The following is a 17153-nucleotide window of genomic DNA, read 5'->3' on the forward strand; positions in this document are numbered from 1 at the left end:
ACTCAGAAAATGGGAATTTTTATTTTGTTTGATTAATTTTTGAAGATTATATTAATAATGTAAAATTTATTGTTATCCAAGTACATCTATGAAAACAACATTTAATAAGGGAAGTTGACTCAAAAGTATACAGTGTGTCCTATCATTATCAAAATGTAGATGGATTACTAGCAAACAATTTAATATGTTGAAACCTTTGGCCTGTATGATAGCCACAAATTACAATTTTATTCCATGAGCTTTATTTTTAGAGAAGCCTCTCTATGAATTAAAATTGACAACAGCTCAGAGATTACATTTAAATATGTAAACAAATGTTTCTGTGGGCTGAGAGGAATAAAAGTAATGATTAGAAGCTATGTGTGGGTTGCTGATGTCTGGCTCCTGCTATAATTACTCCATTTTTTTTTTTTTAACAATTTCATTAATAGGTACTCAATCAAAATATTTGGTGGTACACATGCTTTGCACATGCATGCATGCACATGGCTTTTAGTGTTGGTTGCAGCATGGCATGAGAAGGAAGAAAGTTTTATCAGAACTCAAACAAGATGCACATTTTATGTCCCTCAACTAATTTTTGTAACAGAATTCTATGTAATAAAACTTTATAATTATTTCACATTTAAAAAATATATGAGAATTAGGATGCTTTTATTATTTAAACTCCCAGAATTCTTTTTATTACAGATGATTCTCTGGTATAATTTAAATAAATATTTGCAGCCCAAACTGCAATGTGCTATGAATCCCAAAAAGTTATTGACTCTTGCAGGAACCAAAAGTTGACCTGACTAGAAGAGCATGATGCATTATCTTGGCTAATCAGCCAAGATAATGCATCATGCTCTTATACAGGGTGATTGCAAAGTATAGATTCAATTTTGTTCTTCTAAAAAGTAACAAATTATAAAGAGGATATATGAAGTAGACTGACTGATAGCAAATGGTGTAGTTTTTAAAACACTGACATGTTCTTTACACATTCCTACCCTTATTATCTGGAAGTCTTTTGTAATGGCTAATACAGGATGTTCCATGTAAGGTGGTTTACAAGTCAATAACTTGAAAATATCAAATTTTTATTTGAAGCATATTTTTCAAGGGGCCTTTTTAATGCTTTAAAAATAAACTTTTATTACAAGTCAGTAAAGTGGAAAACACACTTCTAGCATCTTATAAAGTAAAACTGTCTACAGGGTGTTTAACATAATATTTAAAAAAAATTTATTTCTGAATAGACATAAAAGAGCTGCTAATAACCAAAAATTGCAAGCAATTTTTCAGCAATATTTCTCATCCATATACTGATAGATACTCTAATAGCAGATGACAAAATAACTCTAATTTCTAGTAGTAAAATAAAGTTATCTGAATTTTTAATTACAGTCAAACCTTGCTTTTCAAACATAATTTGTTCCTAAAAGTTGTTTGAAAAAGATTTGTTCTAAAATCAAAACAAATTTTCCCACATGAAACAATATAAAATGGATTAATCCATTCCTGACTTCCAAAATAAAGCCTTTTTTATCTTTTTAGCTGTATTTTATGCATAAAAATGCCTACAAATACAATGTAATATTATATATATTATATTAATAAATTTTTGTTATTTAATTTGACTTAGGTATCTTTAAATATGAATTCTTGGATGCCATTTTATGTTACATAAATGTCAATTAACATGGTTTTTATTAATTAATTTGATTTAAATTCAACTGTGGTGCATACCTAAAAATAGTAGTAGTATCTTTCCTGCATGTGCATTGAAATCTAATTTAAATATCAATGTCATCAATGATTCATGTTGTGACATCTAATGACACGAGGCAATCTTGGCACCATTAACTTCTGAATCTTAGAAATGCTTTTTAATAACACAGGAACTCTATAGTCATTATGCATTTTGTAGTTTATTTTTTTAATATATTTCATATGAGATCAAATCATGATATGTAATCATGTATTTTGCAATTCCATAAACACTTCTCTATTTTAGTTTGGTTATGACATAAATGTCATTTAAAGCAAGGCTTTGTAAAGCACAGATTTAATATGCCCACATAAAAACTAATTGAGACAAACTGAATGATTTTTACTTATTGGCCAATTGAAAATTAAAAGCAAATTAAGAATACATAATCATTTTCTATGCATCTTAAAAGCAATCTTATTTATAGAGTTATTGCAGTTTATCATGGATATTTACTAATGATAAACTGCAATAATTCTCAATATGTAAGAAATATGGTAGATATTTGAGAAAATTTTTGAATTAAATTATGAAGAAGTTTATTTATAATAAAGAAAAGATATTAAAATTTCATAAAGTTATTAGTTGTACTCTACAAAATTTATTAAATATCTTACCTCCATCTGGCAAAAGCTGAGCTAACTCATAGTCATCTGGATTACCCACTAATCCATGCTTCATCATAGCATTATATATTACAGTCCGTGTATGATCACAGTTGCTTAACTAAAAATCAATTAAAGAAAGTAAATATTTTTGAAAAAAATATAACTTAGTATTAAGAAAAAGCACCAACCATTATACTCTTATAAAGATTCACTCCTTCCACTTCTTTTCTGTCATCTTGCTCAATGCTCACTCTAATTATATAAAATTCTGGAGCCTGTTGAGAAATTCCTGAGTTAACAATATCTGACGCTAAAGCAAATGTTGAACCAAATGATCCAAATGTTAGTGATGAACAAGATGCTGATGGCTAAATAGAAAATTTTAAATCATTGCACTATTCATCAATGCATCAGAAACATTTATTAAAAAAAATTAAGAGAAAATTTTTAGTACAGTAGAGTGTCGTTTATCTGAATCAATTAGGGACTGGGGTTGTTCAGATAACTTATTTTTCGGATAACCAATTATGTACAAAAAAATATATTAACCTATCCCATGTTGAAATTTTTCTCCGTTGCATGTCACTTTGCGTTGAATTTTTGTCGATTTTAAGCCTAACAAAATTTTTATAATAATAATCGTAGCTAGTGTATCGTTAAAAATTATTTCTTTACTTTGTACAAACAAAATAAATATATTGAAAAATATAAAAACAAAAAAATTATATTTTGGAAGTTAATCTAGTATCAAAAACGTTCAATTCAGCACAACACAGTACGACTGGAACGCTTTTGGTTAACTGACGTTTCGGTTGATCAGATTTCGGATAAACGACGCTCTACTGTAGTATTAAAGAATGATTTACTGTATATTATTTCAAAATTTTATTCAATATAATAAAATGAATGTATATCAAGTTACAGAAATAAACAGAACATGAAAACAAATCTATTTCAATTTTTAAAGAAACATTATTCTTATATAATTTCAGATCAGTGTATAATAACCAATTCTCATCCCCAGTTACTGTTCTATCCAGAAATGGGGTTCACTGTTGCCAATTAAGAAGTGAAACACACGTGAATAATCAATGTTTAAAACATTTTTAACATTGATAAATTCTAAAGACGGATGTGTAGCCTCTAATGAAAAGATTCAGGCCAATGAGTTCTTAATGTGTTCCCAATAAAGTAAGACCCCGCTTAACGTTGATTCGATATAACACGGTCTGCTTGAAACCTTAAAAAAAAAAAGCTCAAATTTTATGCCAATTCAAATTATAGCAGCATTTCATTGATTCGTATATGATACGATTATTTACGAACGTGATCCAATCAGCAAAAGGTGGTAATTTGTCTTAGCACTGTACTTTCCTTAAATCTATGTTTAACTGGTGCAATTTTAGACAAAATATAATGTCATGGATGCCATAGGCCAGGGATTCCCAATCTTTTTTATACTACGACTTCCTTTACAGGCTGTAATTTTTTTGCGACGCCCTTCTAAAGAAGATACTTACGTGTAGCTCTAGCAGACATTAAAATTACTTTATTATTCAAAGAAAACTCCAAAGAATATAGAATCTTAATAATTATTATTTATTAGAAAACATAACAGTACAATTAATGAGAAGGACGAGCTTGCTTTTCTAAGCATAACTTCTCAAATTGGGGCTGAAGTTTTGAAATGGTTACTCTTCTTTGTACTCTTTCCTAAGTCTTCGACACGTTTTCTATTTATTTGAATAAAGTTATCCATTTTACAATGCATAAATTAAATACAGCACACTTGAAATCAAAACACTGATTTATGAACACTTATAATCGACGAAAAGACTGAATGAGAGGGGAATAGCGGGGTAATGAGAGACATGCGTCACATGCAGGCGACCTGTGGGCATTGTCTTGCGACTCCCGTAGGTTAGTGCCGCGATGCACAGTTTGGGAAGCCCTGCCATAGGCAATATCGACTTTGCTAGGCAAGAATTGATACATGCATGAATGGTGTTTGGAAGAAGCTATCCAAGAATTCTCAACGAGAAGAACCTATTGCTGTATCGTTAGATTGACCAAATTGTCAACCTAATCGATACAGCAGGACTAGATTCAATCAGATGTAGACGAGCAGGATATCAAGGAGTTACTGCGGGTTTCTGGTCAGAGCCTTATCAATGACGACCTTCAAGAACTGGCAGAACAAGGAATTCATGTAGAACTGGAAAATAGAGATTTTGAAAATGAAGAATCCAAAGAATTTCTCTACAGATTTCCGTAATAAAAGTTTGATAATGATAACCGAAATCGTTGATAAAATTGTAGCAAATGATGCAGATTTTGAAAGAAGTGCAAAAGCAAAATGAGTTGTTTTGGATGCGATCTCCTGCTACCGACATTTGCTTAAGGAAAGAAAAAGTGACAAATGAAACTACGTTACTTTATCACAAAAACAAGAATTTCAGAAAAGCTAGGACCTTCATCACAAAAAATGAACTTTAGATTTCTGTGTGCATACATTTGTGTGTTATTTAACATATATTATTATGCAAATTAATATAGAAATAACTTTAAAATTAAAGTAAAATCTCTTTATTTTTGGTTACGTGTCCCCATTCCCTATTTACTCTGTGTTAAAATGACCTTGTTTAACACTGTTTCGTTTAGTACTTTGTTGTCCAGGAATGTATCCCTGCATTAAGCAGGGTCTTACTGTATTTAGCATGTATAGTCAGTCTTGTTTTGGAATTTTTGATTTATTTAAAATTAAAAATTCCAACAAGCAAATACATAACTTTTTAAAATTAATTATATTTATTTTACATAAAAATTACATATTGTTGCTAACTGATTTCACTGTAAATTTTGAAGTAATAATAATTAAGTTTGTAAAATAATAATTTGTCAAAAGATTCTGATTATATTGGATTTATATAACTTTTTGGAATTTAACTGCTATTTTATAAAAAACAAATTAATATGATGCATATGTCAATGATTAATTAAAAATTTATCATATCTATTTTTTAATTTATAACTAATAGCATTTCACATGTTATGCAGAGTAATTCAAATGCAAAATGCTGTTTTTTTGGACAGATCTTGGTCAAATATATGGCATGATTTTTAATCTACAAAAACACATTTTATATAAACCTTGATAGTATAAAATAAGAAAAAATAAAATGATAATGTCTTATCTAAAATAGTACATAAAAAGTATACAAAAATGTAATAGATACAAAAGTTTTTGATATAAAATTTCACTATAAAATAAACTGTAATTCTTAATTTTTCCTCTCAATTAAGATGATAATAATAAAACAAGCTAACCTTTCAGCAAGATTATTTTGAAATTACAAATTGTTATGACATCTAAATGAAACAGCTAATACCTAATTGATTAAATTTATGCATCAATTCTTCATATGATAATATTGTTCTCATTATATAATATGAGAATTTCTTTCCTACAGTCATATCTTATTCTGAAAAAATGTCGACACAACTTATTAAAAATATTAAAAAAAAAATAAAAGAAAGTATAGAATCTATTTCTAGCAGCTTTTAATCAAAAATAATTTAATATATAACAAAATATACCTTAACACCATCCATTGTTATACTGGCCATACTAGCATCACTGCTACTTTGATCGTAAAATTGGCTATTTGATGAAGAAGTTGACGTAGATGATGTAGAATCATTTTTCTTATGATAACATGTATTGTTTGAACTAAGAAAATAAAAAAATAAAACTATGTACATAAATTTATATTAATTTACAGTTTTAAAAATTACTTCAAAATTTACAAACCTTCGAGACTTGTGCAAAGGCCGTTTTTCATTATTAGCAGGCACATGGGACTCTATGAGATATGACAGTTGATAACTATAAAATCAAAAGATTGAATTATTAACTGATTAAATTTAACTGATTAATAAAAATTTAATTATAACCTAGGTAAGTAATAAAATATTTTTACCTTTCATTATCATCAATGGTTGGTAAATTTTCGAACCAAGCTTGAAATTTATGATCAGGAACAATATTATAGTTATTTGCAGAACTTTGAAGTAATTTAATCTGGGCCAAAACCTCAAATTCCTTTCTTTTTTTATCAAAATTAATCAATCCATCTGGTAATGTATCTGGAATTGCAGCATCAATCATCATCAGGTCAGTCAAAAATGTTCCCAAATAAGGAATGGTCCCTTGCATAATAGACATCTATGATATATATTAAAAAAAACTTATAACTCTCAAATATATTAAAACAGAAATATTAGATAATTCATAATTTACATACCGCACTATTTGATAACTGTTTCTGGAAAGCTTTCTGAAGCTGACGATCATTTTCTCCTACAGTGTCAGCAAATTTAGCTGATCCTTCCTAAAGCATAAAATAAAATATCAAATTTTAAACGTCATTTATAAAAATTCAAATACATTCAAATCTATAATAGTAATACCTTAATTAATAACTCCCTACAATTCATTTGATTATTATCTTCAGAAAAAATCCTAGCTAATTCTGAAAATACTTCAACTTTTTCCCTAGTAATTATATAAATTGAATTAATTAATAATTTTCAATTTATTTTCAATAATTCTTAATAAAAATTAGTTGTAAAACTACCTTGGAACAGATAACCAAACTCTTTTCAATCTATGAACTGGAACAGTTTGCAATGCAGCAGTAATTGCTTTTAGAGAAGAAAAATTTTTCAAAAATCTTAATTCCTGCAAAAATAGTTTCATAAATTTATATTTAGCAAAGAAGATAAAGTTATTTTATTTCAAAATAAAATAATTATATCAATAAATATAGCAAAATCTCACACAATGCTAATTATTACAAATCACTCTTAAACTTTAGTAAAATCTCTATTGAAGTAATTTTAAAATTTATAATACTAAAAAGTTATATTATTAATCATAAAAAAATAGTTTTAAATTTAATGTGAAGTAAAAATTGGTACCATAACAAGAACAAAATTACAAGAAATGTTAGAAAAATTGACAATACATCATGGAAATACTATAAAGATTTGTGATTGAAAAACATCTGAAAGTATTCGTGTATCTACGACAAGAGGTATCCTGATTATAATAATGGATGCCTAAAACACGTGATATGGACAGCCAAAGGAAAATCCTTCAATTTCGAGGAGTATATAATAAAAAAGCTAAGCTTATAAGTGCTATATATTATCTTAATAATACAATAATAAAAGTTAATATATGAAAGTAAAGATATTATTTTTACTACATTTGTAATTATAGTACAGAAAAAACTCATAGAATATAATCGTTGTCTTTATATCGACATAGCACGTAAACAACCATACAGGTGTAACTTCGACAGCACCATTGCCGTAAAAAGTTCACTAGCTGGACCTCCACCGTAATCCAAGCACAAACAGGTCACGTGATTAAAAGTTTTTATGGTGAGGGGGGTTTTACGCCTGTTTTTACACTAGTGGAGTCTCAGCCTTATATAAGATTCTATTACAATTAATGAAAAGATAGTTGGATAAATATCACTGTTTATTTTTGAAAATTTTGTATAGATAATTATTTTATATTCTATTAATTCTAAACACTATTCAGATATTGAGGGTATCTAAAATTAAATTCTAGATATTCTGATACCCCTGCAGAGAAAACATGTTTATTTACATATTTATTTGTTAATTTAGAATTATTTCAAATTTAATATTTCTATGGAAAATGATTAAAAAAGAAAATTATGCCAAACTAAATACAAAAGAAACAGACAGATATTATTAAATAGACATGTTTATCAAATTCAGGATGTAGCAATGTGCAATACAAGAACTGTTAGAACAATTTGTCTACTGTTATTAGGCTGCGATTTGAAAAACTGTAACCTATAAAATTCCCACTGTCGTCCATCTGTCTGTCTTTCCTTAATCTCGAGAATGGAGTTAGATCAGTGGTTCCCAACCTTTCCTAGGATGCGGAACACTTTTGTGAGCAATTTTCTTTAGCGGAACACTTACTTAAGTTAATATGAAATACATAAGCTTGTCATCAGTTATTTTATTAGAATTGAGCAGTTATAATTCAAAATCTCTACTCATATTATTAATGCCAATTCTAAGACAGGAAAAAATATACCTAAATAACTTTAATGGGAAACTTGTGCCTGATGTTTTTTACATATTTCATTCAGTTTTTATCATTGCCTTTATCTTATTCGAAACAGTAGTACACTCCATAAGTACGAGTCGTACAGTACATATATATTTAAGTTTATGAAAATTTTATGATTTTAATTTTTTGATATTTGGCGGCTGGAATACGATTGTACACTTTCCGATTTGCGACTAAATCTGCGGAACACTTGGGAGATGCTTACAGAACACTGGTTGGGAACCACTGAGTTAGATAGATAAAAGATGAGACCAGATATGGAAACCTTAGGGGCACGAGGCACCAATTACCTATATATGAATATCCAATGCAAACTGGAAGTCGTGTTATTTCAATTCAAAAATTTTTCCCTGAAAAGAGTTAGATAAATGACTGACACAACTCTATTGCTAACAGAAAAATATGGGTATGACACTACTAATTTGAGGTGGAGAGCATATATTTCAAGTTAAATAAATTAAAAATATGATTAAAAATTTCAGCCCAGCATTGTGGCAATGTCACAATAAATAATTGCTTGTTGCCTTATTGTAATTTTTTCTAATATTTCACTTATACATTTTAAGTTAATAAAAACATTAACTTAAAAATCTAAATAAAATATAATATCTATTGTTAAAATTTTGTTTCAAAAAGATATATTTACACAGGTAATTTTTTCCATACAGTATAGAAATAAGTAAATAGATAACAAATCCCTATCCAATCAGTATAATATGATAATAGAAAAATGTATCAAAAAACTATTCTAACATTTCTTCTTCACATTGTACAGATGAAATCTCTCATTGTACCAATTTTCATACAGGTTTGCTTCTCCACACAATCATTTGTATTAAATATCTGTTCAGATAAATTTCACAAATGATTAGATGGCAATTTCTCCATTGTTACTATTATAATAATTAACCTGAATCTAGTATGACTTTTGTATTTTCTTAATCTTTTTTACAGGTAAACTGTTAGCTGAAGGGAGATAAGGCATGTACTTCTTTTGCTGAAAGACTTGGTTTTGAATTCAGTTCTTTAAAATTTAATATATGGTCTGATCCAAATATGTTAAATTCCATGCCTCATATTCTGTTGTGCCTTCCAATAGTGCACCTTCATGGAATGTTAAATCTCTCTTCATGTCTAGAGGGCAGATGATGATAACATTTTCTCTAGTAATAACAATTACTAGATTAATTTACAGAAGAAAAGAATGTAGTATGCTGTCATAATTTTACATAAAATATAGAAGAATATCTATTCTGCAACAGCAACAAATTGTAATTAATATGAAAAACCTCATAGACTATCTTTGTAATATTATTTACATTATATTTTTAAAGTTAGTAATTACTAATTTCTGAAATTTTATTAAGGCTTGTCCTGAATATAAAATCACTTTCACTGAAGTTTTGAAAATCAATTTTTTGCATAATTGTCTTTCTTAATTATTTTATAGAAAATGTTTGTAATTTTAAAGTAATTCTAGTAAATTTTAGGAAAAAATTTACTAGAATGACGTTAAAATTACTTCAGAATTTAATTACAGACATCATTAATACCGGTAATACATATTTTTAAAAATTTTTTCCACCATATATATCAGAAAATGTTTAATTCAGAATTGAATATAATATTTAGTAGAAAATAAGTTTTTATAGAAAGTATTAAATTCAAATCCAAATTAAATTTTCTCTGAATTTTATACTATGTTAAATAAGACATTTGTTTGCTGAGTTCAATATCTAATGATAAATAAACAAACTTTACTTATTAAACCATTTAGGTTATACTTCATGGACAGAAAAGATGGAAAAGAAACTGAGCAATATTCAAGCATCCATTCTTAAGGTAGAGGATTTTACTTTTCTACACTTCATATTTTCTCACTTTGTACCCACAATTCTGTATTGCTAATCATGAAGACTGATAAAACAATATTTATTAACAAAAAATTATGGATAATAATCAATTATTTTAAGTTTTCTAAATGCAGAAACTCAAATTTAAATAAATATTAATTATGTTTCTCTAAAATATCAAAATTGCATTTCAGGATGTTCCTTAATCTCTTATCAGTTTATAATTTTAAGTTTTTGACAAGTTAGTTAGATTGTTAATGTATGATGTATGCTTATGTAGCTAAATGCTGCATAAGCATGTACATATTTCTCTTTTGTTGTTTTAAAATATAAAATGTATATGAGAAGAAAAACAGATAAGTTATCTTTTTTTTCCTGTTTCCAATGTATAAACTGACCTTTTTCTGTAAAGTGAAATAATTATAATAAAAGTAATTTTAATATTCATAATAAACAAAATGTTTATCATGCCTATTAAAATATTTATGCAATTTTAATAATAATAAATTTGAAATTTACTTGGGCAATGTCTATCCATTTTGAGATTATTTTAGATCGAGCTGCAACTTTCATGTTAGGCACAGATAATACAGTAGAAATAACACGACTAGAAAGAGCATTGAATTGGTTAACAGTTGCAGTTACTGTAGTAGAAGAGGTATACATTTCTTTTGTCTTTTCTCTTCTTGACCAGATGGAACCGAGACAATGATGTGGGACTAATTTTTTAAATAATTCCTAAGTAAAAAACAATCAAGTTTTAAAACATTAACTAATGGTTGTTACAAAGATAGAAAACGTAACAAAAATACTCACTGCATCAATCCAAGTTAACTGGCGTGCAAAATGATCTACTGGTAATTCTAAAAATTCATATGGAAAACATGTGAGTGTGTTGTTATTATCTTCACATGATATACACCATCCTAATTTATTTGACAGTGGTGCTAAATCAAAAATCAAAATAAATTAAAATCAAATGTAAGCATTAATAACAATTTTTTGTTTATAATTGTTAAGTTACGTATCATTAAATTGAAATTTTATACATCAAAAGTCACATTTAAAATGGCATCAATAGTAGATGTTATTCTAGACATCCTACATTTTCAGAAAATGGAAACAACATGTAAATAGAATACTTTTTTATTTTCTGTTTGTTTTCCAACATTTCCATTTGTGCAATCTGTCCACAATGAGAACTAGGCCTTTACATAATACTTCCCTGCTTGAAAATTTTTTGTTTTCAATAGTATTTTCCACAAATAAGAACTAAGCTCTGTCAGTGCACAAATCAGCAATTTTTCATATTAAAAATAATATTGTTACTTCGTATATATTAAACTTTGCTTTTGAATTAAGCCTTTAAAAAAAAAACAATATTCTTTAGTTATTTTAAGAAAACCAAAACTAATAAGCATGGTGGTGAGATCAAATCAACAACAAAAATTTCACATACAGACTTTTCAGAGGCTAGTCCATTGGGCAAATTAAATTCTGCACAATCTCCATATTTCAATAGAAGTGTGTGTGAATTATCCTTTACAAATATTTAGGAGTGGAATTAAGTCATGCAGGAGAGATAATTGGACAACAGAAAAAAGCAAAGAAAGTCAGTTTAAGAGGTTGAATGGAATCTGGTAGAATACCAAAATCTCAAAGAAAAATGGGATATATGTAACTTAATAGTGATAAGTATATAGAGCCAAGATGTAAAGAGTATCAAAAAGAGATGAAAGAAGACTAAGTGTGGTTGAAATGAATGCATTGACAAGATTAAATAGATTATTTATGTAAGAAATAAAAAAACTGAAAAATTAATTGATTCTTTTAAGTTCATCATTTCATTACAGTCAACTATCCTTAAAGTGAAAACTGATAAAGCAAAGTTTGCTATTGCCCTGGGAAAATGCCATTGTCACAACGTTAATTTTCATACAATATTTTACCAGAATTTGTTAACCTATCGGATTGTTCAAAGTTTTCTCCGTTGTGTGTGATGCCATGTTGAATTTTCATTGGTGTTAAGCGTAATGAAAATTACACATTTTTGAAAAGAATAATTGTGGCTATTGTATCATCTGAAATTATTTTTTTTATTTTGCACAAACAAAATAGATATATTAATAAATGTAATAACCAAAAAAATTATATTTTGAAACTTAGTTTTAATATAAAAATTATAACAACTAGCGACATCTAGTTTCTAGTGTCATCTAGTGACATTTATGCTGAAATAAGATATCTCGGGCTAATCAGTTGAAGTCAGAGGTCACGACCCCAAGATGTCAGGAATAGCAAATAGCACAGGACAGGTTAAACCAAACTGTAAATTAACTCCACAACCCTCAAGAAATAACTCTAAAAACAACTATAACTGGAAGTACAGTTTTTGATGTAAACAATAAAAATTAGTACTGTAATAAATGTTCTATTTTGAGAAGAATAGATTTTCCTTGTAGTAAACAAAGACAAGTTTGACCTCTGATTGTAAAGCAATTCAAACATTTAGTTTTATTAGACCATACTAGTGTACTCAGAAAATATGAGTTAAAGTTTAAGAACATCATCTCATAAAAGGGATGTGGTCCCATGCAAACACATGCTAGTTTGCATATTCAGTAATGTGCTGCATATTCTGCTACTTTGCACAAAATTTGTTTTTTTTTTTTTTTACTCTTTTGACCCCAAAAATATTTTCTACTTTTTAAAATAACCTTCAACAGGAAAAAAGTAAGAATTTCTTTTAGCTTTGTTTTGTTTAACCACTCTGATATACTACTCCATACTTAAACAGTGAATATTGTCTCCTCCTCAATTTGTTTGATTTGAAAAATCATTTAGAATTTGCTTTTGATAATAAGTTTAATTTTATTTACCTATATTGAGTAAATTAATTCAAAATACTGTATTATATTTTAGAGATTTCAATCACCTGATAAGCATTAACTCCCTAAATTATTTGACCTTGACCCAAAAACTCATTAATACAAACTTTAGATAAAGCAAACTAACTACTGCTTGTATTAATGCAAATTGACTGTATTAATGAGATAAAAATATGACAGTTAATATAGTGTAGTTATATGAGGATAGGATACAAATTGCCATGGAACAGAAGGGAAAAAAATGAAAGAAAGAAAGACTAAGACTGAGAAATACCTAAAAAGGGATGAAAAATGATGGAGGGGAAAAATATGTATGAATAGAACAGAGTGGAAAAACTCTTTGCAAATCAGAAGACATCAGATTACAGAAACTGATATTATATATGACAAACGCATGTGTGTTTTTTAGAGAAAGAAAAATTGTATTTACAAATATAAAAAAATTTTATAATATTGCATATTGTTTTTGATTCTTCAAGTGGCTAGTTCTTCACTCAACCCAATTATTAAGAATTTCTAGGAAGAACATTGCAATACAATTGTGATGATGACATCTTCAATGGTGGTTTATTATAGGGTATGTGATATTATTTTTAATCACTTTTGATAATCTCTTTTTTCTATCTAGTTAAAATTATAATAGAGGATAAATAAAATATAATTCTGGCCTGCAAATTTTATTGAAAGAATTACAGAAATAAATTCAACATAATATATTCAATAGAAAATATTTGGCACCTATTATTGCTGTCTTTCTCTCAGAACATGATATTAATTATAACAGCATTATTAAACTGTCAATAATAGGCACTCATGTTTTCATTTACTACAGTTGAACATTTTATTTTCTGAAATATAATTTGTTTTAATTTATTGGAAAAAATATGTTAATTATATCAAATGAATACAAAGAAAAAAAACTTTGTTAATAATTTAATTTCACATATTTTCTGTGGTAACAAATAGTTTGATCTAAATGCTTGCATATGCTTGTGATATGTCAACGTCAGATATAATTTTAATATTTTGTAGTATGATAGTGTTCTTTTGATTAGAAAAGTGAAAGGATTTTGAATCCCCTATTTATGCATCGCTTAACACTAAACATTAAATTTCAAAGATTTTCTTATTTATATAATTTGCACTATAATAATATATATATTATAATATCAATTAAATTGAAAATTATATCATCATAATTGTTTTCTCTATTTCTATTTTTCAAAACAATATTTTTGCCAATAAAAACAAGATTTCATGCATTTTAAATATTATATTATTAAAAATAATACCTATTGTTTCTTCTTGCTTGTATTTTTCAATTCTGTTAAGTGCTCTCAATTCCAACATACTTCCTGAAAGATACTTTTTTGCAAAATCAGCAATTTGATGTAAACTAAGATACTGAGGTGGTTCATAAAAATCTTCAGGAAACATATCAAGCCAAACTAGAAGTGCTTGAATTAATGTTCTAAAAATAAAATTATCTTTAGACTGTATTATTATGTAAATTTATGACTAATAATGAAAAGTACTTATAAGTTTACCTTCTATGCTGTTGTTTCATAAAATCTGGCATGTCATTTTTCTTGCTACCCAATTGTTTATATCTAAATAAAATTTCAAAAATAATTTACATTAAGAAAACTTATCTAAATAATTTCAAGCATTCAGCAGGTCATCTACGATTTACTATAAACAATTATATTCAAAATACTAGTTCTCAAGGTTATGGCTAACCTGTCTAACAACAGCATAAGCACTTGTCTAGGAGTAGCAAATGATCTATAAGTGGCAAAAAATATGTTGATATATGTAGATTCAAGTTCTCCAGAATCATTAGCTAAGCTTTCAACTAATTTTTCTAGTGTTCCTGCTTTGATTAACCGTACTCGTACAGTTTCCCATTCCAAATGAGATACAACATCATTAGAATCCTGTATAAATTTTAAAAGAAAATTTAGTATAAAATTTTAAAACTTTACAGATTAAGAAAAAATAATTTAAAAACTATAAAAATGAATAAATAATTAAACTTTAATAAACAGAATTACTTAAATTATACAGGAAAGAGAGAGAAAGGAAATGATAGTAATATAGAAAAGGAAATTAGAAACAGGCACAGGCATACAAGGAAATTATTAAAGATCCACCCACATTTGTTATAAAACACATAAATATTTAATAAACAGGTTTAGAAATACTTACATTGCAACTTAAACTTGATCCAGGATGATAACGAACTTTTTTAAGATATACAGTATAAACAGCATCATCTTGCTTTTCTTCACCCCATAAACGCCATAATGGTTGCTAATAATTAGGAAAATATGTTTTTTAATGTAAATCAACTAAAAAATTATTGATTTTTATTACAAAATTTATTTAGAAATATCTGTATAAAATAATTTAATTAATAAAATGATAAACACTAAACTTATATTTTCCTGAGTATATTTTGTCTTAATTAATTAAATAAAAAAAAGGAACTTTAACACAATTTCAAATATGATAATTAAAAAAATTAGATCATAGATTTTTGTAAGTTAAATCAATTAAAGTATATTATCAAGAATTGTGATTCATATTATTTAACCTATTTAAAGCTAACTGACAAGTTGAAAATATAAAGAATATTTCATTTTAAAAATATGTAAACAAATCTATATTGTGTATTATATCCTTTTTGTTGTGAGGTGCAATTATTTTTTTGTTTTAAATTATTTTAAAATTAAGTATTAATAATAATAATAAATAAATAAATATATATATATATATATATACATACAAAACATATGATTTGATAAATTGAACGATAAAACTATTCAATGTATTTGTTTCCGCTAATATCTAATAATGTAACTTCGTGAAAATATATTTTAAATTATTTCAGATTAATATACAAATTATATTAATCTGAAATAGCATTAAATTATATAAAAACACTGACTCGAAAGTTATGAAAGAAAAGAACAATTGCTTTTTGTGGTAAAAAGTTTTCTTTTGGAAAGCTTTATTACTGTTAAGTTTTAATTTTTGAAACATCAAAAGTAATAATTCCTATCAAAAGGAAACAATTAGAACACAAGCTTTATAAATTTGCAATTATAAAAAATAGACATGATACTCAATTATGTAAAATTTTATTGTGTTTTACAATAAAAAATTTACATAATTGAGTAGCATGTCTATTTTTTATCTAATTAAATGAAAAAACTATTTACTTATTTAATCAAAATTATAATTATCATCACTCTTACAGTTTCCTTTTCATTTATTAATGATAAATTAATATTTGAGCCCATCACTGGTAGACATATATAAAAAATTATTACTGTTAACAAGACACAGCTAATATATATGCTTTTCAAACACATTAATATTTCATTACTCATAATTAAAAATAGAGAAATATGATAATAAAAATGTTATTTAATCTAATTACAGTATGATATAAAATTGTATAAGTTCATATAAAAATGAGATATCAAATTAAAAATATATATGTTATCAAAAAACTTATTAAATAGAATAGCATACGTTTTTAAAAACTTTTCAATATATTGCAATCATATACATAAAAATAAACCACTGCCAGATAAAAGTTAAAATATTAATATATCCATAATGCTTTGAACTGATAAACTGAAAGTAACAAATACTAAATAATATTAAATCCTCAAACGTATGCTTAATAAATCTTCAACATTTAAAAAAATTTATTATTCTGCTCATTCTATATATTTCTAATTTATAGAATATCACAGAAAGTAATGAAAATTTTTATTTACCATTTGTTTCCTGACTTCAAATCACTTTTTAAAAAACTTTCAGAGAATATAAAGAAGTTAAAATGTATTAGAATTAACTTTA

At 26.6% G+C, this 17153-nt stretch overlaps 1 protein-coding gene across 4 annotated transcripts in view; it reads right to left on the reverse strand.

The window, feature by feature from the left end:
• The window catches only part of Rgl (Ral guanine nucleotide dissociation stimulator-like), a 35770-nt gene that overhangs the window by 1539 nt on the left and 17078 nt on the right, over nt 1–17153 (reverse strand). For 3 of the 4 annotated variants that reach the window (XM_067280982.1, XM_067280981.1, XM_067280983.1), the window contains 14 exons: nt 15489–15593; nt 15021–15217; nt 14828–14890; nt 14573–14751; nt 11209–11339; nt 10912–11130; nt 6999–7102; nt 6832–6916; nt 6666–6752; nt 6342–6586; nt 6173–6247; nt 5959–6091; nt 2550–2729; nt 2371–2479 (listed from right to left, as the gene is read on the reverse strand). In XM_067280982.1, the coding sequence (XP_067137083.1) occupies nt 2371–2479; nt 2550–2729; nt 5959–6091; nt 6173–6247; nt 6342–6586; nt 6666–6752; nt 6832–6916; nt 6999–7102; nt 10912–11130; nt 11209–11339; nt 14573–14751; nt 14828–14890; nt 15021–15217; nt 15489–15593 (1912 nt within the window). Of the gene's footprint in view, nt 1–2370; nt 2480–2549; nt 2730–5719; nt 5844–5958; nt 6092–6172; nt 6248–6341; nt 6587–6665; nt 6753–6831; nt 6917–6998; nt 7103–10911; nt 11131–11208; nt 11340–14572; nt 14752–14827; nt 14891–15020; nt 15218–15488; nt 15594–17153 lie in introns of those variants that run through there. The other variant, XM_067280984.1, reaches the window with a different exon arrangement.

Source organism: Centruroides vittatus, unplaced genomic scaffold (genome assembly GCF_030686945.1).
Source record: "Centruroides vittatus isolate TY-2023 unplaced genomic scaffold, ASM3068694v2 contig_900, whole genome shotgun sequence".
Classification (NCBI taxonomy): Eukaryota; Metazoa; Arthropoda; class Arachnida; order Scorpiones; family Buthidae; genus Centruroides; species Centruroides vittatus.